Here is a 25,907-nt window from a genome sequence, read left to right as displayed (position 1 = left end):
ACTAACCTGTTGGTTGAAATTTCATAGTAGTCACAACTGAAATAATTTTTTCTTGGGTGTATAAAACAGTATGCATCATTCAATTATTATTTTTCGTAAACATTTTAAATGGGTTTATTTCCATCAACGATAAGAAATGTTAGGCCACATAATAAAAAGTATTGACTCATTCCATAAAACTTGATGTGATAATGACCAAGAAAGATTGACTATACTTTTACAGACAAACGTTTTATTTAAAATTCTTTTTTTTTTATTTCATCGTCAGATCGTAGTGGTATAACACCGGATATAGTATCAAGCTGCGTATTGTGTACGGTGACGTGATGAAACCGTGACGGGTTAAGTATAGCTTTCAGCGATCGCCAGATCTCCGTGGCGTACATGTAAGAAGTAAAAACATAGAAAGAAGCTGTTTTTAATTTGCATTAAACATAAATATTGTCGTAATAAACTAATTATATTAAATACACACAGTAACAAACATCATGAAAGCCGCTGATACCCTCTGCGTTGAGCAACCGTACGTTTCTTTCTCCTCTATCGTGTCAGCGGCAAAGTTCAGTGTGATCTTGTGCAATTTCTGTATAACTACACTCGGTCGCAGAGTATTTGTGGTGTGCACATTTTGGTTTCATAGGTTAGCAAACGCTTGGTTATAAACGCCTCTACATGATAGATGAGCTCGTGCTGTTCATATTCGGAGAGATGAGTAGAACACCGATTGCAATTAAGAGGAGCAATGTTGGTACTCTCAGGTTAGAGACCTCGTCAGCTGCAAGAACTGTGAGATGAAATCGCATAATTTCTCTCGCGTATTACTGGTAATATTGACCAAGTAGTACTAGGAACAAAAACGTCGCCAAAATTAGACGTGAACGCCAACTCAATCTTACATTCGACGAGAAATATATGTCACAAATGTAGGTAAGATTCCTATGACAGCGACATATATGTTGCCACAAAGAAGGCTTTCATACCTAGAAAAGTTTTTACGGACTCTGTGTATGAAATAATTTATTTCTTATGAACATTTAACATAGTTAAACATTGTAGTCATTTACTGTTTTTGAGTCCTAGCGGCATACTGTTACTGGAGAAACTTCTGAATATCATCACGAATATATCTAATGATGCATCTGAAGTCAACGGAAGACAGAAATATTAACGTCTTCATTTACAAATGGATTCACACTTGAGAACTGTTTTACAGAGCTAGTTTTTTAACCACCGCGTCACTCACAAACTGACGACTTTGGAATTATCAATCCGATTAAATGAGACTATTCGAGAATATTAGGTGCGAATTACACTTTCAGGCTGGAATAATAGGGAGAAGGTTCAACTTACCACCTATATACACTGGGATATTCAACATGTTAGATCATGTGGAGCTTACGACGATTCGTGTGATATTGCATTAAACCTCTTGTCCGAAAACAATCTCGAGCAGACAGAGAACTGACGCGCGAGAGTGACGGATATCCTGGTATGAAACAGAATTTGATTTAGCAGAGAATGCAATCAGTTACCGCAAGTCTTTAAGCCAGTGGTTACTGGCGTAATGTTTAAAGACAAGAACACATTCAGCTCCAAGGTAAAACTGCAGTGGCTCCACGTAAAAACTCAAAGGTATTGTATGACGCACAATGGAGCAAGGTCGTCAGTGATGTGAAACTCACTTTCCATATTGGTACGTTGCACATATCGAGCAAGTAATCGTCTTTATTCTGTACACTCATTACTAAATACACTTTCACGTACACTTTCAATTTTTTGTCTTCCACGTATTGTCTCGGAATTAAATTACACTGTCTAACGAAACAAGTTCTGCACCAAAACGGTATGGTCGGATGTTAATGATACTTCGTGAGCATACGGACTATTGGTGGTTATGTAAATGCTTAAAGTTGTAATTCTCTGTGAATAGCAGAGCGGCCAAAGGGTGTGTTAGTGTTGTTCGTGTTTATTGTTGTTACGAGGCCCGGTTGGGTATTTAAGGAACTGAAAAGCTTCAGATGTTGCTCGATGTCTCTGAAGGACAGGAAGATGCGTGTGGTACAGCATTATCAGTGCCTGACAGAGTCTGTAAGGGGCCTCGTTGCGGTCTCCATTCGATCGGTTGGTCGAATCGTGCAATAACCAGATATGTGGCGCGTTCGAATGTGAGGGTGTCCCGATATTGGACTGCATGGGAACATGGGGGCAATCACACCAGTCGTCAAAGTTCATCATACTCGTAAGGGAACGGGTGCCTAGCATCTAAGACTGTTGTTGGTTCTTTCCGAAGACCGCTAGAAATAGATGGGGTCCCGGAACAGCTGTCGATGTGCAGCATCGGTCCGAGGACTAACTGGAATCCTTTGATATAGAGCAAAGTGGAGGATCTAATCTAAATAGCTGTGGTCAGCTCCGGAGCAGTGCCCTAGACATGCTTTATCGAGTAAACGTGTATAAGTTTCCTTGAGTAGATGAAACGTACAGAGACGGTTTGGCTGGCAGAATACGTCGACCATGCAGATGGTTTTCTTTTTAATTTAGGCAACTCCAATCGCAGACAGAAACTCGTCATCACGTAAACCCAATGAACAAACACGGAAAGTCTTATTATTAAAATACTACTTAGTAGCTGCTGAAGCATTCGTAGTAAACTCTTACAATTGACTTACTTCCAAAGCAGCTGTCGTCCAAGTATAATATTACAAACAGAGAATTCGTTCAAAACCCGAAAATCCAAATTAAGGATTTTTCCATAACATATGAGGTATACATCGTAAGGATACCTTGTACTCAAAAAGAAGTGGAGAGTACATAATTACTATCAGAAGCATTAGGTCCAGCAAGGTTCAAAATGAGTAAAACTACGTAGTCGGATGTGTTTACCGGCCACCAGATTCATACGAATCATACATCCATTCAGGGACAGCGTACATGCGGTAGCATAGAAATGTGCCAGTCATAGAGTAGTACTATTTGACGATAGAGTAGTACTATTTTACGATAGAGTAGTACTATTTGACGACTTACTGTACATTTTTCTAATATCAAATGTGCAAACATACATTACCATCGGTAATAAAAGTTTTGCGAAGTAATACTAAATGCATTATCATCTACATCTCTCTGAAAAACTGGTCTGACAAGATAAATATGACACAAATATAGTCCTCTTGGCTGCAGGCAGACCCAGTCATAGTTAGTTGCATGTTCCATAGATCATCTGAACGATTCTTTTACTGAAATGATGTGGAACGAATGAGTTTACGGGATATGTGTAAATGATTAGTATTGACAATAATGAACTTATTTAGCCCTACTCATGCAACTATACTTAAAAAAATAGTTTTTAGCGACGAAGGTCAGCAAAGGCTAAAAAATTTCATGCTTGGAGATAATTTACATTTGGTAGCACGAAAAATCAGTTACATTCTACACAAAATACGAACTGAGAACATGTATTTTATATCTGTCAACCGTTAACGAGTTGTTGTTAAGTATTACCATCGTCCCCTCTGCTTCGTGATTAGATCCCGAACATATCATAAATCGCGGTGAAGATAAGTGCAAAGTGAGATGATAAGAAGTAAACATGTATCTTAGTTTAGTGGAAGCATTTGACTGCTGTGAAATCAGGTATAGCTAAAAGAGAATATCAGAAAAATAATAAAGAAAATTTACTGACAGCTGGAATAACTGTGGAAAGGACTACGCATAAAGCCGATAATAATTTATAATACTGGTGATATATGTTTGACGTTATCCTAGAAACTACTTCTTTTATGTCAGTTAACGATTCCTGTCCTCCTAGTCTCTCATGCATCTCAAGAAAGACATCATTTCGGCAAGGGCTGATCCGTTACAGAAATTATTTAACCTAAATGAACAGCATTTCACTCGTAATTCTTGACGTCTTGGTGCACAATTGGAAGAAATCAGTCGTTTTATGGGTCTATCTAGTGACACAACCGAAGATATAATGAAATATCGAATTCGGCATTTAAAAATGAATTCACTTGTGAGAACGCCTCTACCAAGCCAATGTTTAACCGCTGAACACACTCGCAAACGAACCATTTTGGAGTAATGATTTCCGATAATTGCGAATATTGTAGAGCGAACAAGACACCTGGTTCTGAGGAATTCCCATCCGATTTTACAGCGGTTATACTGCGGAATTAAACCCTTTTCCTCGCTCGTTTTCGTCCATAATCTGTAGCGCAGCGAACAGCCCCGCGTGAAAAGGGCGGAGGTCACTCTCATTTATCTGATAAGGTTAAAAATCTGATGTACAAAATTACAGACCAATATCTCTAATATCTGTAACGTTCTGTCCGTTACAGGATCATAGAGAATGTTGTAAGTTAAAACATCATAACATTTCAAAAGAACACCACTAGCGTGAAATCTTCCTCGTAGTGGACCAAGGCGATTATGTCAATCGTGTGAGATTCCCGAAATCATTCTGTAATGAGCAACACAATTGCCCAATAACAAAGACGCAATCGTGTAGAGTATCTCAGATATAAGATTTTCTCAAAGAATGTTTGGCTTGCAGCACGCAGTTCGTTGCTCTGGACTTCGAATGGATGAAGGAAACGTGTTAGTACTGCTAACGTTCTCAGCTAGGGTCTACAGCAGTCTGATAACGTGCTGACGACGTTGTTGTCTTTAGGAAGAGTATGGCCGCTGGACGGTCGCTTGGAGAAGCAGAACAATTTAGGGAGTACCTCTGCTGGCGAACTGAATAGTATCTCCCTTTGTATGTGAATAAACACAAGGTAATGCCCACGAATAGAATAAAGAACCGAATAGTATCAGATTTATCAGATTACATGATTAGCGGTAAACGTCGTTTAAATATTTCGCTAATAGCACGAAGCTAAAGTGGAGAAGTTGTATAGAAGGTTGATATTAACTGTGGGGGGTGGACAGGGGGAAAGGGCGACAAAAAAACAAAAACAACACGCTACAAAGGAATTATCCGAATGGGACGGAAAGCGATAGACGTGATGTACCTGTACAGTCGAACAAATGATTACAACTACAGAAAAATTGGATGAATTATTCAGGAGAAAGAGCTTCATAAATTTAGCAAGTCAATAACACGTTGTTCCCCATCTGGCCCTCATGCAAGCCGTTTTCCGGCTTTGCATTGTTGATACAGTTGTTGGATGTCGTCCTGAGGCATATCGTGCCGAATTCTGTGTAATTGGTGGGTTAGATCACCAAAATACCGAGTTAGTTGGAGGGCCCTGCCCATAATCCCCCAAACATTCTCAAACGAGGCAGACCCAAGCGACTTTGCTGGCCAAGATACGGTTTGGCAAGCACGAAGACAACAGTACAAACTCTCGGGCGGGACTTATCTTCCTGAAATGTAAGCCTAGTATGGTTTGCATCGAAGGGTAACAGTAGAACAGAAACGCAGAAAATCGTCTACGTATTGCTAAGGCGGCCGCGGATGGGAACCAGAAGGGTCCTGATATGAAATGGCACCCTAAACCATCACTCTTGGTCGTCGGGCCTTGTGGCCGGCGACAATCACTGTCCAAGGCACCTCCAAACACGTCTTTGGCTTGGAGTCTCACTGACTGGAATAGAATTGTCTTCAGTGATGCGTCCCATTTCGAAATAAAAACGACAAGCAACGGAGACGTGGCAGGAGGCGCCCCGGATAGCAAAGGGATACAGACCTAACTGTCGCCCGCCATACAACCTCATAACTAAGACGGATGCTCTGGGATGCCATTTCTTTTCATATAAAGCCCCTTCGGTTAACATCTGCGCACCTCTAAAGCACGGCTGTACGCCGACGATATTCTACTTTCAGTTTTGATGCTCTTCATGCAAGTCTTCCGGGGGTTACAAGTCAGCAAGATAATTTCCGCCCGAATACGTCGAGAGTTTGCACTGCGTGTCTTCGTGCTTGCCATACCCTACATTGGCCAGCAAGGTTGCCGGATCTCTCCCCAGTTGAGAATGTTTGGAGCATTATGGGCAGTGACCTCTAACCAACTTCGGATTTTGATGATCTAACTTGCCAGCTGGACAGAATTTGGCACGTTTTCCAACAAATCTATCAATCAATGCCACGCCGAATAACTGCATGCATAAGGGGCAGACATGGACTAACGCGTTACTGATTTTCTCAAATTGTAAAGCTCTTTATCTTGAATAAATCGTCGAGTTTTTCTGAAGTTGTAATCATTTGATGGTCTGTACATATACATCACATCACCGATTCCGTCCTACTCAGATAATCCCTACGTGGTGCGGTTTTTTGAGTGTATTTAGAGGGAAGACATAGTAAAGAAGTTGAATCGGAAATTTATATTAATTGGGGTTGGAGGGTGGAGGGGAAGGCGCATACTTTAATGGAACTCCATAAAAGACGCTAGTCTGACTTACAGTGAAGGCCCAGCGTCTGGAGAACTTGTCTAGTAGACTAAATAGAAGACATTGATGGAATACTACGAGGGGTTTCTAGTGTCGGACATACAGAAAACAATAGTGCATTCAGAAGAACGACGAAGCCATTCTTTCGTAACCTTATCGGGCAGATTTAAAGAACCTGTAATGAAGCAATATACGCTGCCTACGAAAGTTTCATACACTTACAGGTAGCGCAGAACATTGACACAGCGATGTGCTCATAGAAACGTCTGTGGGCATTTGCATATAAACTCATTATAATAACAAGGAAGCTATTAAAAATCATACAACGCAAACATGAGACCACAGTACTCACACACACCTATTACAGCCATCTACAAGTATCAGAAATACATACCACACTTCGACAAGGAAATATGCTACACGTAACACACAGATCACACGTCGCCAAGGAAAGGTACGACAACGATTTCAATTAGGCAGCTGAACCTGCCCGTCGGGGTCTCCCAGCCAAACATGCCATACAACTTTACATTTATCTCCCATCTCCGATTACTTCCTCTTTCCTTTCTACAATTCTGTATTCATTTCTCTTGTATATATCTTGCATATGTTCCTTCCATCTTTCAACTTTCCCATCTTTGCTTAGTACTGCCTTGCCATCTGAGCTCTTGATATTCATACAGCTGCTTTTCTTTTCTAAAAGGATGTCCATAATTTTCCTATAAGGATGGTACATAATTTTTCTTTATTAATGCAGACTATTACAGCCTTGCATTAGTCCTCTAGCCGCATTTGCTTAGCTATCTTGCACTTTCCGTCGATCTTATTTCACGGATAGGTTTGAAATACCCTATATACGAGGGCCTGCTGAAAAGAAATGCCACTGATTGCTTTATGTTAAAACTCTAAAAGCTTTGTAAATAAAACAAATGTTATTAACATTCTGCATTTTCATTCTTCTTGTCTACAAATTTATTTTTCATTAGAGTATCTTCGGTGACGAACACATTTCTCCCAACAAGAGACCTGTTTGTTGTTACCCTCACTGTAGAATCTTTTACCTTTTTCACGGAGCAGCAACCTCACCTCTGCATTCACCGACTCATCACTATCAAAGTGAAATAATCGGAAATGTTCTTTAAGTTCTGGAAACAGGTGAAATCTGATGGGTCTAAATCGGGACTGTATGGAGGATGATCGATGGCAGTGAACCCAAGGCGTCGGATTGTTGTAGATGTCGCAGTGCTCGTGAGTAATCTTCCATTGTCATGTTGAAGAAGAGGGTGCTCCATGCGTGGACGAACTTATTGAATTCGAAACTTCATTACAGTGCGCTGTTTCTCACGCACCTACATATTAACGTTGCACACTGCCATGTTACACGCTACAATTCGAAGTCCTCTAGCGGCAAATGGATGCAAATTTATAAGACACGAATAGAGATACAGAATATCAACACAGTTTGTTTTATTTAAAAAGCTTTAACAGTTTTCACATAACAAATTCTGAGGCATTTTTTAAGCATGCCGTCGTATTATGACGAAGTCAGATACAGCCTTCAGTTGACGAATTGCTACGTAATGTTGTTTGCATTTTACTATCCCCTTTTCTTTTATTTTAAACAGATCTTTTCTTTCATTTTACACAGATCAACTGGTGATGACCTGGTAATTAGTCGAAACTGGAATTGAAAATGTTTGTTGACTTGAGGCAAATATAATGGATTTACATGACGGTTATTGAGCTTCCCAGAAGTAGTATGCCTGTTCTGTGCACAAAGTACACTGCCTTAAAAAATTAGTATAGAGATTTCAAATTCACTCAAGATTTTCTGTTGTAATTGCACATATAAAGAACATGAATGATTACATTTAAAGATCAGTAGCATAAGCGTTTCTGAGGTGCCCGATATCGACCCATGCTGAAAGACTCATGTTAGTACGTGGTGTAGCCTCCACGGGAAGCGACGCAGGAGATGACTCTGGCATCCAGTCGATCGCACAGATAGTGAATACTGTCCTGCGATACGTTATGTCAGGCCTGTTCACATAGTTCCGTAAGAGTTGTTGGTTGACGAGAAGCACGAATCATTTTTCGACCCAACATAAACCACATTTACTCTCTTGGTAACAAGACCGGAGATCGTTCTGGACAGGGAAGTTGTTGCACGTCTTACAGAGCACGTTGGCTTTCACGAGCAGTTTGTGGGCAAGCATTATCCTGTTGGAACAACACATCGCCTTCCTGTTCCAAGAACGGCAAAAGAACGAGTCTAACAGCATTCTGCAAGTACCGAGCGCTGGTTAGCGTTCCCTTTAGCAACACCAAAGGTGAAAGAAGGTTATAGCTCATCGCACCCCATACAGTAAGGCCTGGGGCGGGACGAAGCACTCTACGGCACAGCGCTCATGAGGTATAAGCTGTCCGCGCAAACGACCTCCACCTGTGTAGAAGCAGAATCTGATTTTAGGGATGAAGATGATCGTTCCTTTTACCAATTGGTCATCTGATGGCACCAGCCGAGCATTCCACGTCATTGCCGTGGTGTGAGCGGAAGACGAGTGAGAGATGTGCAAGCACGTAGTCCTAGTGCTCATAACCGGTTCGCAACACTTCGTGTTCGTCTGGGCTCATAAGAGTTTTTATCTGTGCTGTGGTAGCTGTACGATCTGCCACTTACCCTTGCAATAAGACGATGCTGGTGGGCGTCTGTGTTGAGTGGAGGTCGAGAAGCTAGCGTACGGATTTGCGAACGTTCACGTGGCCACTGATACAAGCATCATTCCACAACCGACGCAGCACTTACAACTTGTGCGGCAGTTCTCCGAAGGGACCATCCTACCACTCGGAGTACCACAATTTGGTCCCTTTCAAATTTGCTCAGTTGGCTGTAGGAAACAAGAGTGCGTGTCTGTCATAGCTCCCTGCTTGCTTTACACGTTTGCACCATACTGAGCCATCTGGCTGTGAGCATTCTCTATGAGAGGGGTAGACACATGTACATCTACATCTACGTGATTACTCTGCTATTCACAATAAAGTGCCTGGCAGAGGGTTCAATGAACCACCTTCAAGCTGTCTCTCTACTGTTCCACACTCGAACGGTACGCGGGAAAAACGAGCAAGTAAATTTTTTTGTGCGAGCCCTGATTTCTCTTGTTTTATCGTGGTGATCATTTCTCCCTATGTAGGTGGGTGCCAACAGAATGTTTTATAAATCGGAGGAGAAAACTGGTGATTGAAATTTCATGAGAAGATCCCGTCGCAACGAAAAACGCCTTTGTTTTAATGATTGCCATTCCAATTCACGTATAATGACTGTGACACTATCTCCCCTATTTCGCGATAATACAAAACGAGCTGCCCTCCTTTGTACTTCTTCGATCTCATCCGTCAGTCCTTCCTGATGCGGATCCCACACCACACAGCAATACTCCAGAATAGGGCGGACAAGCGTGGTGTAAGCGGTCTCTTTAGAAGACCTGTTGCACCTTCTAAGTGTTCTGCCGATGAATCGCAGTCTTTGGTTTGCTCTACCCACAATATTATCTATATGATCGTTCCAATTCAGGTTCTTTGTAATTGTAACCGCTAAGTATTTAGTTGAATCTACAGTCTTCAGATTTGTGTGATTTATCGCGTAATCGAAATTTAGCTAATTTCTTTTAGTACTCATGTGAATCGCAGTCTTTGGTTTGCTCTACCCACAATATTATCTATATGATCGTTCCAATTCAGGTTCTTTGTAATTGTAACCCCTAAGTATTTAGTTGAATCTACAGTCTTCAGATTTGTGTGAGTTATCGCGTAATCGAAATTTAGCTGATTTCTTTTAGTACTCATGTGAACAACTACGCACTTTTCATTATTCAGGGTCAATTGCCACTTTTCGCACCATACAACATCTTATCTAAATCATTTTGCAAGTCGTTTTGATCATCTGATGACTTTACAAGACGGTAAATGACAGCATCATCTGCAAACAATCTAAGACGGCTACTCAGATTGTCTCCTATGTCGTTAATATAGATCAGGAACAATAGAGGGCCTATAACACTTCCTACGGGAACGCCGGATATTACTTCTGGGATACCTTCTGGGGGAAGACGTTGAAACAATTATCAATACACCTTCTAGCCCGCAGGTGGCATATGCCGTCTTCGGATCAAAATCGACTTCGTCCTTCCATGAGCATTAACTTTCCCCCGCGCCGCATTTACAACAGAGGTACCTACAAGAACGGTGGTCTCTTGCGCTTGTGCAGGGTTCCTGAAAACGGGCGCGATGGGCAGCGCGCAGGGCAACTTCGGGCTGATGGACGTGGTGGCGGCGCTGCACTGGCTGCGCGAGAACCTGCCCGCGTTCGGCGGGGACCCGGCGCGCGTCACCCTGCTGGGGCACGGTTCTGGCGCGGCGCTCGCCAACCTCGTCGCCGTCTCCTCCGTCGCCAAGGGTGAGTACCCCACTGCCTGCGCGCTCTTTTGCTTTCTCACTGCCTTCCGCATCCTGCACTGGCCCTCATAAACACCGCGTCATACTCGTCCTAATGCTCGGTTCTGTTTCCGTCACGACACTTTTACTCCTGAAATGAGCTTTCGCAGGACAGAGCGGATCAGGTTGCGGAAAGGGGCCAAGGTCAATTACTGTTATTTATACAAAAACACACACAATTTTATTCCTCAAACCAATGCACAGTTTTCTCTTTAACACAACAAAGATCAGTTTACGGCTGAGGGCCCCAGTAACTTCTCCAGAATAAGTTCAAATGATTGCTTTTAAAACACCAGGAACGGCTAAAGGTCGAAATAATATTTCAGATCAGCTAAGAAAATTCTTTATAATAAAAGACAGGCTTTAAAGATAAGCTTTTCCACAGTACACCAGAAACATCTTAAGAAAACTTGATGTATCTTGTCGACTGAAGGCCCAAACAATTACTCAACAATAATCGAAGACAACCTTAAGATACTTACAGAACAAGACTGAAGGCCGTTTCAAGATTTCAAGATAATTGAAGAGAAACCTTACAGACAAGGATTTACATGTTAAAACCACAGGTTCTGAAACAAACGCGGCCGAAGGCCTAATCAGAGCAACAAGGATTTTATAAAAAACAGGGCTGAAGGCCTATTCTTAAAATAGTTGTCATGAAGTTCGGCTGAATGCCATATACTAAACACAAGACAGACAATATAAATACACAGCTGAAGGCCTGGCACATTTCCTGCGACCAAATAAAATGACAATCACAAACTACAAACAGTGGAGCTCAGAAGTGTTCCAAGGGTCGGCCTGGGGAGGAAACTAACCACACTTAACGTGAGACAGGCAGCCAAGCGTAACACTAAACAATCGGGTTGCAACACACAACCAAGGGACGGCTGAAGAACGAACTAACAACCTAAACAATTACCTCTGTCGCAACCGACCAAACTGCCTATTCCAGTACGCAGACAGCATTCATCTGCTCAGTGGAAATCACAGAAGCTACACACAATTCGACGTAAACACACTTGCACAAGAACTCGAACAATCGTAAAAGCAGTCACTGTGGAGCAACAAGGACGAATCAATTCGACACACAGAGAGTTTCCACAAGCGGTCGACGACCAAATAGACCAAATACACGTCGGCCGATGAGAAGACCGACCGAACGACCAACCCAGGTCGTTCCCACTTAAGTTACGTGTGTCGGCGACGGTCGGGCGAGTCTTGGCTGTCCGAAGCTGACTGCAGCTCCAACCCGACTCCATGTCTGTTCGGAACTCAGAGACACGGCGCTCCGGGAACACTGGCTCGGACCCATCCATGTAGAGGTAACTCTTGCCCATTGGCCACGACATCTCTGCACAAGAAAGGAACCGACCCACGTCCGGCAAGATGACCAAGTGACGAGGCCCAGAAACGGTCAAAAGACCCAATACACGCCGCCCCATCAGACCGACCAACGGTCGTCCCGCTCCAGTCTCCCTCCGTCGGACAGTTCACGTGTGTCGCGCCAGCGGTCGGCGAGCACCTCACTGGCGCTCCGTCCCCGACTTCACTGCTGCTGCGTCAGGACTGAACCCTCGGCAGACGACGACCCGGAAATACTAGCGGTCGCTCCAGAAATGCACTTATCGACACGCGCTGCTGCTGCCACTCCCGATCAAGCAAACCAGCAACCTCGTGACGCCAGTAAATCGAATTAAAAGAAAATACGAGGTGACAGAACCACAAAAACAAGATAACGAGCGATAAACGGTATGACCGGGGACCACGCACGGCTCAACTCCGTGAATTTACTAGCCTGACAACAGTTCGGCTATTTGCCTTCGTCTTGGTTACTGAGCCAGTTCCGTTAACATAACCAGAAGTTATTGACGATGGGCCATCGTAATCTACAGCTTGTTCACGAGGTCCTGACCGAATTTTCGGGGATGTGTGGACAACGGAAGGCACACGCTCCTCCTACCGGAGGCCAGTACAGGGGAGGGGAACAACCTACGCTTTCCTATCGCAGGGCTGCCGCGTTCTCGTTTGGCAAGACAATCGCTTCATAATGGCTACGGGACACACAGATAGCGCACTGTTAGTGCGCCAGTGTTGACAGAGACTGAGTAAAAACACTCGTGGCCTTAAGTGGGAATTAAGGAAAACTTTCCACCCCTGGCAACAGGCCAGGCTGCAACGATCTTCACTTTCAGTCCGTATGGAGCCCATCCAATCCTCATATCTGAATCTTCGCAAATTAAAACTTGTTACGTTCACACCACTCCTCTAGATCATTCAACAACGACGCTGGAAGACGAATTTCAGCTTCCCGAAAGAAGCAAGCACAATTAACGTTGTAACAAAGCATAGTAAATACTATCTGCTGGTAAGTATACTCTATAAATAATAAAGGTCGCAATAGTCATCTACGTTCCAGCAGTGTTTTACGTAATTAAAGTGATACCTTTCATTAAGTAAAAACAATACAAGGCATTGTATAACGTCATCCTTTACTGTTCCGTCAGGTCACAGTCCTATAGAGAAGTTTCGTACATTTACGTTTCGAAGCCTTCTTGGCACTAAGTTTGGCGAATTGATTCCAACAGGCTCCCTACTTGCTCTGAAATTGTTCACCACTGAGAAACTTCGCAAGAAAACGGTAGATGGGAAGTTATAAGTGACATCGGAGAATATGACAGTAATTTAATGATTCATTCATTTGCATTGAAGGTATACGAAACTACTTAACAAACATAGAAATTTACTGGTGTTAAACTGTAAACCTTAAATCATTTGAGTAGTGGAAAACGCCATATTTGAATTTACTTGATCAGCTTTTCGATGTGATAGTGGTCCATTTCCTCTATAAGTTGTACCAAAAGGGCCATCTTTGTCTTCGAGACTAACACCCATCCAGTTACTTTAACCCCAAGTGTTACGAGCAAGAACAACTCGTGATTTAACATGGCACCTCAGAGAAGACAGCGTGCCTAGCCGTTGGCTGCGCACGTTACGTCAGCTGTGTGTGTGGCCTCCCCCTGCTCGTCTGGAGGGTCGCGCCCCACTTACGGCTGCCGTGGCTCTGTATCGCGTTCCACCCACTCTGGCCGCTCTTGCCTTCCTCTGACAAGGACAGCTTCTCCACTGGCTGTTTCACCATTCTCCCTCCAGCGAGAAACGTTCTGATTGTCTGTCCTTGACACTGCCTTCTCACTGAAATAAACTATCTCTTAACGTGCAACAGGGTGTTGCAAAAATGTGCAAGTTATTTCTCCGTGTAAATGAAATATGACAGTCTTATAGCAGGGGTGAAGGACAGGTAAAAACAATAGTAGTTAGTCTACGTTAGTCTCATGAGGGTCCGACCCTTCTCTCTCAATAAGACCATCCCTCACACTCACCCTCCGGACTTTTCCCACTCCCCACTCCTGCTCTCTCCCCCCCCCCCCCCCCGGATGTCAGACCTAGCCCATTTGTGCTACTTGACTTACCTGTTGTCTGTTTCAGTCTCCTTGATATTATAAGTACGTTTATGCCTGCTTCAATCTCCTTGATGATTACGTAATTAGTGGTAGGAACCTTCATATAGCTAATTTCAGTTCATCCAAGATGTCGAATCTATGCCACTAGTGCTACTTTCAAAAAATTCAAGAGAGCGGAAACAGATGGTGGAATCAGCGTTTTTTTACTTCTTTATAAACCAATTACGCCGTAGCAGGTAGCCTCCGTGCCCACTCGCTTTCTGTCAAAGTTTCTGAGCTTACAAAATTCGCTGTTAACGTTACATGCAATTCTGAACGTGTCTGCATCTGCAATCCGTATAGTTACGACGTCGTTAAGTTTCATAGCATCAGTTGCTTAAAGATTTTTCATATTCACAGGAGAAAGAAACGTGCAAACTGCACAATACGTGATGTTATTTTTTTTCTTTTCGTTGTAGCATGTAATTTCTAACTTAATAAGATAAAGCTGTCCATATAGCCTCTGATGTTTTCTATGTCGCTCTTAGATTGGCAGTACATCAGAACCACTTCATTTTGGTAAGAAATGGGTAGACGACCGAGTACATAATACCGGGTGCGGAAAGAGATATGGTCTTACTGAATCAAAAGATGTGGCAACTGGTGAATTCTGATTGCAGACCGCATCTCGATGTATTCCTTAAGCTGGAACATCAGAGGTTAGCTCAAGTCCTTGAAGTGAAAAATGTGGTCTGCTTGCTCTTATTTCAGTGCCTACGCCCAGTTCGATGTATTGTCCACATTTTCATTACAGTATAACTTAGGGATAACGTTTCAAATATTTATTCCGAAAATCTGGAGATGATCGTTCCTGAAATCTACGTCCTCCTTTTGTAATTTAACTTCGATATCATTGAACATTTTATGGAATTTATACAACAGAATAATTTCCAGTCATACAACACGACGAATATTTGTTAATTTAATTGGTGTTCTGTATGTGTACTTGACAACATTGAATAAGAACACTAATCTCCAAAGTGATGTAATTGGCCTATTCAGATAAGTGAAATGGTCGAACACTTGCAAGGAAATTTCTTTCTTTTCAAATTAAATTTTTCTAGAAGAAGGGAGTGTGTAGCTAATGAGGAGAGAATCATGAAATCCTTTAAAGTGTTATTGCTTCTTCTCGATTACAAATGCGCATAGATTAATCGTATTTCACAGAACTACACTCCTGGAAATGGAAAAAAGAACACATTGACACCGGTGTGTCAGACCCACCATACTTGCTCCGGACACTGCGAGAGGGCTGTACAAGCAATGATCACACGCACGGCACAGCGGACACACCAGGAACCGCGGTGTTGGCCGTCGAATGGCGCTAGCTGCGCAGCATTTGTGCACCGCCGTCGTCAGTGTCAGCCAGTTTGCCGTGGCATACGGAGCTCCATCGCAGTCTTTAACACTAGTAGCATGCCGCGACAGCGTGGACGCGAACCGTATGTGCAGTTGACGGACTTTGAGCGAGGGCGTATAGTGGGCATGCGGGAGGCCGGGTGGACGTACCGCCGAATTGCTCAACACGTGGGGCGTGAGGTCTCCACAGTACATCGATGTTGTCGCCAGTGGTCGGCGGAAGGTGCACGTGCCCGTCGACCTGGGACCGGACCGCAGCGACGCACGGATGCACGCCAAGACCGTAGGATCCTACGCAGTGCCGTGGGGGACCGCACCGCCACTTCCCAACAAATTAGGGACACTGTTGCTCCTGGGGTATCGGCGAGGACCATTCGCAACCGTCTCCATGAAGCTGGGCTACGGTCCCGCACACCGTTAGGCCGTCTTCCGCTCACGCCCCAACATCGTGCAGCCCGCCTCCAGTGGTGTCGCGACAGGCGTGAATGGAGGGACGAATGGAGACGTGTCGTCTTCAGCGATGAGAGTCGCTTCTGCCTTGGTGCCAATGATGGTCGTATGCGTGTTTGGCGCCGTGCAGGTGAGCGCCACAATCAGGACTGCATACGACCGAGGCACACAGGGCCAACACCCGGCATCATGGTGTAGGGAGCGATCTCCTACACTGGCCGTACACCACTGGTGATCGTCGAGGGGACACTGAATAGTGCACGGTACATCCAAACCGTCATCGAACCCATCGTTCTACCATTCCTAGACCGGCAAGGGAACTTGCTGTTCCAACAGGACAATGCACGTCCGCATGTATCCCGTGCCACCCAACGTGCTCTAGAAGGTGTAAGTCAACTACCCTGGCCAGCAAGATCTCCGGATCTGTCCCCCATTGAGCATGTTTGGGACTGGATGAAGCGTCGTCTCACGCGGCCTGCACGTCCAGCACGAACGCTGGTCCAACTGAGGCGCCAGGTGGAAATGGCATGGCAAGCCGTTCCACAGGACTACATCCAGCATCTCTACGATCGTCTCCATGGGAGAATAGCAGCCTGCATTGCTGCGAAAGGTGGATATACACTGTACTAGTGCCGACATTGTGCATGCTCTGTTGCCTGTGTCTATGTGCCTGTGGTTCTGTCAGTGTGATCATGTGATGTATCTGACCCCAGGAATGTGTCAATAAAGTTTCCCCTTCCTGGGACAATGAATTCACGGTGTTCTTATTTCAATTTCCAGGAGTGTACATTTATTACATCAGTGTACGCATAGGACTACAAAGTTTTCATTTCGAAACAGCTATACGGCTTTAGAAGGTTTTATATTTTACGTGCATTCCCATGCACTCTTGAGATGCATTTTACAGTTCGTCTAGATTCACGGTTCTCAGTTGCGTTTCACAAATGTTCAGTATGATCCCTCCGGACGTACGACCAGCATCCAGCCGTAAGCCAAAGTCGTCCCGCAGTCTGGAGTTACTTAATTCATCATGGTGCTGTGACGCGTCACAGTTTTCCCGAAGTTGTTGGAAGGGTGTAAGGTGGGGAGAGAGGGCGGGAGTGCTGGGAGGAGGGGGGGGGGGGGCGACGCACATAGATGCAGTATTTCAGAAACACCCACATACTATCGGATCAGAGAGCCGTGAAAGTTAAAAGATAGCGAGATCCGCACACCTACCGATCGTTGAGGCAGTTCATTGTTACTAAATGCTCTTATGCGTATGTGCTAGTGCAGTGGTGCTCCGTCTTGGGAAAAATTTAAGTTTTCGGCATCTTCTCGCGATTCTGGAACAGACGGATCTACAACATATCTAGGCTCGTGGTTCCTGTTACTGTCTTTTTAAAAAAAAAAAAAATAAGTACCGTAAATCTTTTCTCGAAAATGGCTCAAAACACTTGTAGCTTGATAGAGACGTTGCTGTGTTCCCCATATTCTTACTTTTGGGCGGTTCGCTTTTCCACTTAAATGGAATACAGCCATACAGCTGCATACTGTACATCTCCGTATCCAGTATGAATTCATAATACCGTACACGTTGTTATTTACGCCATCAGGAATTTTAGCAACTGAATCACATATACTTTGAAACACAAACGTGGCCGTAAGACATGCCAGACATTCACGTGGCTAAAGGCCCCAATACACGCTTTGTCAGTTACACACTACAACAAAACAAGCAGTCTACATTGCAACTAATATTTAATACAGCAGTGCCTAGACTGAACGTTTTCTGCACTGCTTAACAAGTTCGGTGTCGTTCCAATAGCTTCAAAAGTTACTAATCTCCCAGTTATGCCAGAAGAGCAGCAGCAGGCTGTGCTGAACGCCCCATACAGCTTCGTCTTAAACTAAGCCGGCAAACTGACGAGATCGACTGTCATGAGGTCCCCCAACGATGAAGATGGGCTCGCAGTCCTGCCTTTAGTTATGTTTTTAGAGTGTAAGAAAAGACGGATGGAAAAATTTCAGGTGTGATGTAAAGAGTGATTTCTGAAGTGAAAAACGTATTCACACTTGAATTTTCTTAAGAAACTGGCGCGATGACTTTAGAGGGACGATTACGTTAGAGGGGCGAATGTACAAACTTACAACGGTTGGCGTTGTTGGTACGTTAATTGAGAGAAAGAATACGGCATTTGCAAAAACTGACAATGTCCTTAGGAGAACAAATCCACCAATTTCAAACAGATATTATCCATCTTGACTGCATTACTTTTTTAAATAACCGGTTTCGATTCAGCATGAACCATCCTCAGATCTGAATGTATAGATTCCAAGATTAACCTGCCCAACTATCATCAAATTTAAGCGCTACATCACATAATAAAATATGGCGTAACCTGTGAATTTGATGATAGCTGGAGCGGGTACTCTTATAACCTATGCATTCAGATGGTTTATGTTGAATCGAAATGGATCATTTAAAAAATATTGCAATCAATATGAATAATAAATCTGTTTAGAAAACGTGGGACGAGAAATATGACCTCTCCTCATCAACGTATTACGGCAACAGGTTCCTATATGCGGCGAGACGTTTGGAGTACCTGAAGGTTTCTACGATCATATCGCTTCAGGCACTCGTGAAAGACGAGAAATGAATATGTGTATAAAGTGAACATACTAAAGAGTCAAGTGATGACGAACACAGCCGGCCGGAGTGGCCGAGCGGTTGAAGGCGCTACAGTCTGGAACCGCGCGACCGCTACGGTCGCAGGTTCGAATCCTGCCTCGGACATGGATGTGTGTGATGTCCTTAGGTTAGTTAGGTTTAAGTAGTTCTAAGTTCTAGGGGCTGATGACCACAGCAGTTAAGTCCCATAGTGCTCAGAGCCATTTGAACCATTTTTGATGACGAGCACAAGTTATTATAGTTTGGGGTTCTGTCACTGTTTACTAGTATTGGGTTGAAGAAGTGTAGGGCCCCCGCCAGCACGCAGAAGTGCCACAACACGACGTGGCATGGACTCGATTAATGTCTGAAGTAGCGCTGGAGGGAACTGTCACCATGAATCATGTAGGGCTGTCCACAAATCCGTAAGAGTACGACGGGGTCTGGAGATCTCTTCTGAACAGCACGTTGCGAGGTATCCAATATGTGTTCAGTAAAGTTCATGTCTGGGGAGTTGGTGGACAGCGGAAGTGTTTAAACTCAGAAGAGTGTTCCTGAAGCCACTCTGTAGCAATTCTGGACGTGTGGGGTGTCGTATTGACCTGCTGGAATTTCCCAAGTCCGTCGGAATGCACAATGGACATGAATGGATACAGGTGATCAGACAGGATACGTAGGTATGTGTCATCTGTCAGAGTAGTATCTAGACGTATCAGGATCCTATATCACTCCAACTGCACACGCTCCACACCATTATAGAGCCTCCACCAGCTTGAACAGTCGCGAGGGTCCATGGATCCATGAGATTGTCTCCATAACCGTACATGTCCATCCGCACGATACAAACGAGACTCCTCCTACCAGACAACACGTTTCCAGTCATCGACAGCCCAATGTCGGTATTGACGGGTCCAGGCAGGCGTGAAGCTTTGTGTCGTGCAGTCATCATGGGTACACGTGTGGGCCTTCGGCTCGGAAAGTCCATATCGATTATGTGTCGTTGAATGGCTCGCACGTTGGCACTTGTCGATGGCCCAGCGTTGAAATCTGCTGCAATTTGCGGACGGGTTGCACTTCTCTCGCGTTCAACGATTCTCTTCAGTCGTCGTTGGCCCCGTTCTTACAGGATCTTTTTCCGGCTGCAGGGATTTCGGAGATTTTATGTTTTACGGGTTTCCTGAGATTCTAAATCTAAATCTGCATCTATATGATTACTTTGCTATTCACAACAAAGTGCCTGGCAGAGGGTTGAATAACCACTTCCAAGCTGTCTATCGACCTTTCCACTCTCGAACGGCGAGCGGGAAAAACGATCACTTAATTGTTTCTGTAAAAGCCGTGACTTCTCTTATTTTGTAATGATGATCATTTCTCCTTATGTAGGTCGGTGTCAACAGAATGTTTTCGCAATCGGAGGAGAAAACTGGTGATTTAAATTTCATGAGAAGATCCCGCCGCAACGAAAAACGCCTTTGTTTTAATGATTTCCACTCCAATTCACGTATCATGCATGTCTGTGGCACTATCTTCCCTATTTCACTGCAATACAAAACGAGCTGCCCTTCTTTGTACTTTTTCTATGTCATCCGTCAGTCCCAGCTCATGCGGATCCCACATCGCACAGTAATACTCGAGAATAGGGCGGACAAGCGTGGTGTAAGCAGTCACTTTAGCGGACCTGTTGCACCTTCTAAGTCTTCTGCCAATGAATCGCAGTCTTTGGTTTGCTCTACCCACAACATATCTATGTGATCGTTCCAATTTAGGTCATTTTTAATTGTAATCCCGAAGTATTTAGTTGAATCTACAGCCTTCAGATTTGTGTGATTTATCGCATAATCGAAATTTAGCGGATTTCTTTTATTACTCATGTGAATAACTTCTTCATTCAGGATCAATTTCCACTTTTCGCACTATACAGATATCTTATCTAAATCGTTTTGCAATTCATTTTAGTCATATGATGACTTTACGAGAAAGTAAATGACAGCATCATCTGCAGACAATCTAAGAGAGCTACTCAGATTGTCTCCTATGTCGTTAATATAGATCAGTAACAATAGATGGCCTATAACACTTCCTTGGGGAATGCCGGATATTACTTCCGTTTTACTCGATGACTTTCCGTCAATTACTACGAACTGTGACCTTTCTGACAAGAAATCACGAATCCAGTCGCACAAATGAGGCGATATTTCATAGTCACGCAATTTGGTTATAAGACGATTTTGAGGAACGGTGTCGAAAGCCCTCTGGAAACCAAAAAATATGGGATCGATTTTACATCCCCTGTCGATAGCACATATTACTTCGTAAGTATAAAGAGCTAGTTGTGTTTCACAAGAACGATATTTTCTGAATCGGTGCGGATTATGTATCAATGAATCGTTTTCTTCGAGGTACTTCATAATGTTCAAACACAATATATGTTCCAAAACCCTACTGCAAATCGAAGTTAGTGATATCGGCCTGTAATTTAGCGAATTACTCCTATTTCCCTTTTTGGGTATTGGTGTGACCTGAGCAATTTTCCAGTCGTTAGGTAGGGATCTTTCTGTGAGCTAGCGGTTGTGTAAAAATATGGAGCTATTGTATCAGCATACTCTGAAAGGAACCTGACTGGTACACTGTCTTGACCGGAGGCCTTGCCTTTATTAAGTGCTTTGCTACACCGAGGATATCTACTTCTATGTTTCTCATCTGGGCAGTTGTTCTTGATTGTAATTCAGGAATATTTACTTCGTCTTCATTGGTGAAGGAGTTTCGGATAACCATGTTTAAGAACTCTGCTTTAGTGGCACTGCCATCAATGAGTTCACAATTGTTATCGCGCAGTGAAGATATTGATTGCGTCTTGCCACTTGTGTGTTTTATGTACGACCAGAATCTCTTTGGGTTTTCTGCCAGATTCTGAGACACAGTTTCGTTGTGGAAATTATTAAAAGCGTCTCGCATTGAAGTACGCGCTATATTTCGAACTTGTGCAAAACTTTGACAATTTTGGGAATTTTGCATTCTTTTAAATTTGGCATGCTTATTCGTTGCTTCTTCAACAGCGAACTGGACCGTTTTGTGTACCATGGGGGATCAGTACTATCACCTATTAGTTTATGTGGTATATATCCCAGAACTGCCGTCGACACTATCTCTTTGAAATCATTCCACATCCCTTCTGCGCTTACATGATTAGATCGGTACACTCGTAAAATGGTCGCACTTGAAAATTCCCACTGCCCTGGAGATGTGCTGTGTCCCGTCGTTCGCGCACCGGCTATAACACCACTTTCAAACTCATTTAAATCTTGATAACCTGCCATTGTAGCAGCAGTAACCAGTCTAACAACTGCGCCTGACATTTCTTGTCCTATATAAGCGTTGCCGACCGCAGTGTCGTATCCTGCCTGTTTACATACCTCTGTGTTTGAATACGCATGCCTACACCAGTTTCTTTGTCTCTTCAGTGTGTATATACGTACATGTACGTTTACCCATATACATGAACACTAAGGTATGCGCTATTGTGACTGTGATTTTGTTGTTGGCATGCATTATCATCAGTGCATGCTCCATGGTACTTAATCTAAAGTTAACCCCCCTTTTGTGACTACAGTTTTTCAAGTTGGCTGTATTCAGGGTGATGCCTATTAACGTTAAAAATCTCAGAAGTGACGTAGATGAGGCTGAGGCAACCAATTTAGTATAAGACACTTAGGTCGCAAATGTCGGGAAATACCCCTAAAGTGGATGAAAAATGTTAACGATGTGACGCCGTCAGAAGACGTATCTCGCCAAACGTGCAGTGGTTGAGCCTATCGGTTTGTCACACCTTATCATCCCAATACTAGCCAGTTATCCACTTCGGTATGCGGGGTTCAGCGTTCGAGTCTTGCGTCTGGTAGGCAGAATTTTTTAGATTGAGTTAGACAACTGTGTGTTTACATTGAGGTAAGATTTGTTATTTGATTTTCGGGTCTCGCTGTCTGCGTTGGTTTATAGGAAAATACAGTACCTACGTGTCTATTATTAAATAACGTCTGTAAACAGAAAAATCTGGGACCAAAGGAAAGAAACACAAAACAAGAACAGCTTTACCTTGGTTAGAGCAAGGTCTAGCTTCTAGGTTTACAATAGATCACATTTATAAAAGGCGTACGAAATTTGCACCGTTTGCTCGAGCACAAGTATTGCATCGCTCATTCAACCCTTCACGACAAAGTTCAACCGCTGAACTTGTAGCGAGGTACATCATCTGGTGACGCCACATGTTCAACAATTGGCATCCGTTTTTGGGGTATTTGCGATGCGGCCCCCAGTATCATATTAACTTACTTGTCTCAGCCTCATCTATGTTGCTTTGAGGGTTTTTAAACATTAGTAACAATCACCATGTATAACATTAGTAGCTCTTTATTTAATATTAACAACTTTTATAGGTGAATGCATGGTTTTGCGGTGATATGAATTAATAAACTTTTCTCGGACTTCCAGCCGCGTCAGATGGTCTCCCTGTTTACACGTGTTCCGATCAGAGACTGTATACAGGGCTTTACAAAAAGGTACGGCCAAACTTTCAGGAAACATTCCTCACTCAAAAAGAAAGAAAATATGCTATGTGGACATGTGTCCGGAAACGCTTACTTTCCATGTTAGAGCTCATTTTATTACTTCTCTTCAAATCACATTAATCATGGAATGGAAACACACAGCAACAGAACGTACCAGCGTGACTTCAAACACTTTGTTACAGGAAATGTTCAAAATGTCCCCGTTAGCGAGGATACATGCATCCACCCTCCGTCGCATGGAATCCCTGACGCTCTGATGCAGCCCTGGAGAATGGAGTATTGTATCACAGCCGTCCACAATACGAGCACGAAGAGTCTCTACATTTGGTACCGGGGTTGCGTAGACATGAGCTTTCAAATGCCCCCATAAATGAAAGTCAAGAGGGTTGAGGTCAGGAGAGCGTGGAGGCCATGGAATTGGTCCGCCTCTACCAATCCATCGGCCACCGAATCTGTTGTTGAGAAGCGTACGAACACTTCGACTGAAATGTGGAGGAGCCCCAACATGCATGAACCACATGTTGTGTCGTACTTGTAAAGACACATGCTCTAGCAGCACAGGTAGAGTATCCCCTATGAAATCATGATAACGTGCTAATCATGATAGCGTGCTCCATTGATCGTAGGTGGAAGAACATGGGGCCCAATCAAGACATCACCAACAATGCCTGCCCAAACGTTCACAGAAAATCTGTGTTGATGACGTGATTGCACAATTGTGTGCGGATTCTCGTCAGCCCACACATGTTGATTGTGAAAATTTACAATTTGTTCACGTTGGAATGAAGCCTCATACGCAAAGAGAACATTTGCACTGAAATGAGGATTGACACATTGTTGGATGAACCATTCGTAGAAGTGTACCCGTGGAGGCCAATCAGCTGCTGATAGTGCCTGCACACGCTGCACATGGTACGGAAACAACTGGTTCTCCCGTAGCACTCACCATACAGTGACGTGGCCAACGTTACCTTGTACAGCAGCAACTGCTATGACGCTGAAATTAGGATTATCGTCAACTGCACGAAGAATTGCCTCGTCCATTGCAGGTATCCTCGTCGTCCTAGGTCTTCCCCAGTCGCGAGTCATAGGCTGGAATGTTCCGTGCTCCCTAAGACGCCGATCAATTGCTACGAACGTCTTCCTGTCGGGACACCTTCGTTCTGGAAATCTGTCTCGATACAAACGTACCGCGCCACGGCTATTGCCCCGTTCTAATCCATACATCAAATGGGCATCTGCCAACTCCGCATTTGTAAACATTCCACTGACTGCAAAATCACGTTCGTGATGAACACTAACCTGTTGATGCCACGTACTGATGTGCTTGATGCTAGTACTGTAGAGCAATGAGTCACATGTCAACACAAGCACCGAAGTCAACATTATCTTCCTTCAATTGGGCCAACTGGCGGTGAATCGAGGAAGTACAGTACATACTGACGAAACTAAAATGAGCTCTAACATGGAAACTAATCGTTTCCGGACACATGTCCACATAACAACTTTTCTTTATTTGTGTGTGAGGAATGTTTCGTGAAAGTTTGGCCGTACCTTTTTGTAACACCCTGTCGATCTCCTCTCCCAGTTATTTGATAAGACATTTGTGGGACTGTTTAAGCACATGTTGACACCGTGGTACTTCCTACATGGCGGCCAGTATTTCGACCAGTTGGACGACGTGTCTATAGGAAGCCCATTAGCTCCATCCATAGCCAACCTTTTTATGGAAAAATTTGAAGGCATCGCCTTTTACACGGCTCTACCTAAGTCAAGTTGCTTTTATCGTTACGTCGATGACACCTTTATCATCTGGCCCCATGGTCGTGAAAAACTGGGAGAATTTTTAGAACCCCTGAACAGCATTCACCGCCACATCAAGTTTACGATGGAAGTCGAGAGAGATGGTGCATTGCCCTTCCTTGACGCTCTCATTCGACGGAAAACCAATGGGCACCTCAGTCACAGTGTCTACAGGAAACCGACACACACAGATCGGTATCTGCACGCTCTCAGCCACCACCATCCGGCACAAAAACGTGGCGTTCTGAATACCCTCGTCCATCGTGTTAAAGTCGTTTCAGACGCTGAAAGTCTGTCACTAGGACAGAGCCACCTCCTAAAAATCTTCCGGGAAAACGGGTACAGCCACGGACAGGTGTCACAGGCTATATCTGGTGTGACTCGCAAGAAACACACTAACAGAGAAGAGAACACCACCGAAGAAGATAGCAAGAAACTTGTGTTTTTGCCTTTCTGTGGTACAGTGTCGGGAAAGGTTAGGTGGCTCCTGAAGAGATATAACATTTCATCGGTGTTCAAGCCCCCAGCAAAAATTCGTCAGCTCATGAGGCCTGTGAAGGACGATCTAGGGCTTAGAACGCCTGGAGTGTACAAGATACCGTGTCAGTGTGGGTGTTAGTACGTCGGCCAAACAGTACGCACGGTGGAGCAACGCCGGACGGAACACGAGAGGTGCTTACGCCTACA

General features: G+C 43.9%; 1 protein-coding gene across 1 annotated transcript in view; it reads left to right on the top strand.

Moving 5' to 3' along the window:
* The window catches only part of LOC126421040 (neuroligin-1-like), a 746,590-nt gene that overhangs the window by 426,962 nt on the left and 293,721 nt on the right, over positions 1-25,907 (top strand). Inside the window, exon 3 of the mRNA XM_050087234.1 lies at positions 10,661-10,849. Within this exon, the coding sequence (XP_049943191.1) occupies positions 10,661-10,849 (189 nt within the window). The remainder of the gene's footprint in view (positions 1-10,660; positions 10,850-25,907) is intronic.

The sequence above is a fragment of the Schistocerca serialis genome, chromosome 1, assembly GCF_023864345.2.
Source record: "Schistocerca serialis cubense isolate TAMUIC-IGC-003099 chromosome 1, iqSchSeri2.2, whole genome shotgun sequence".
NCBI lineage: Eukaryota > Metazoa > Arthropoda > Insecta > Orthoptera > Acrididae > Schistocerca > Schistocerca serialis.
This window is presented reverse-complemented; position numbering and strand designations above follow the sequence as displayed.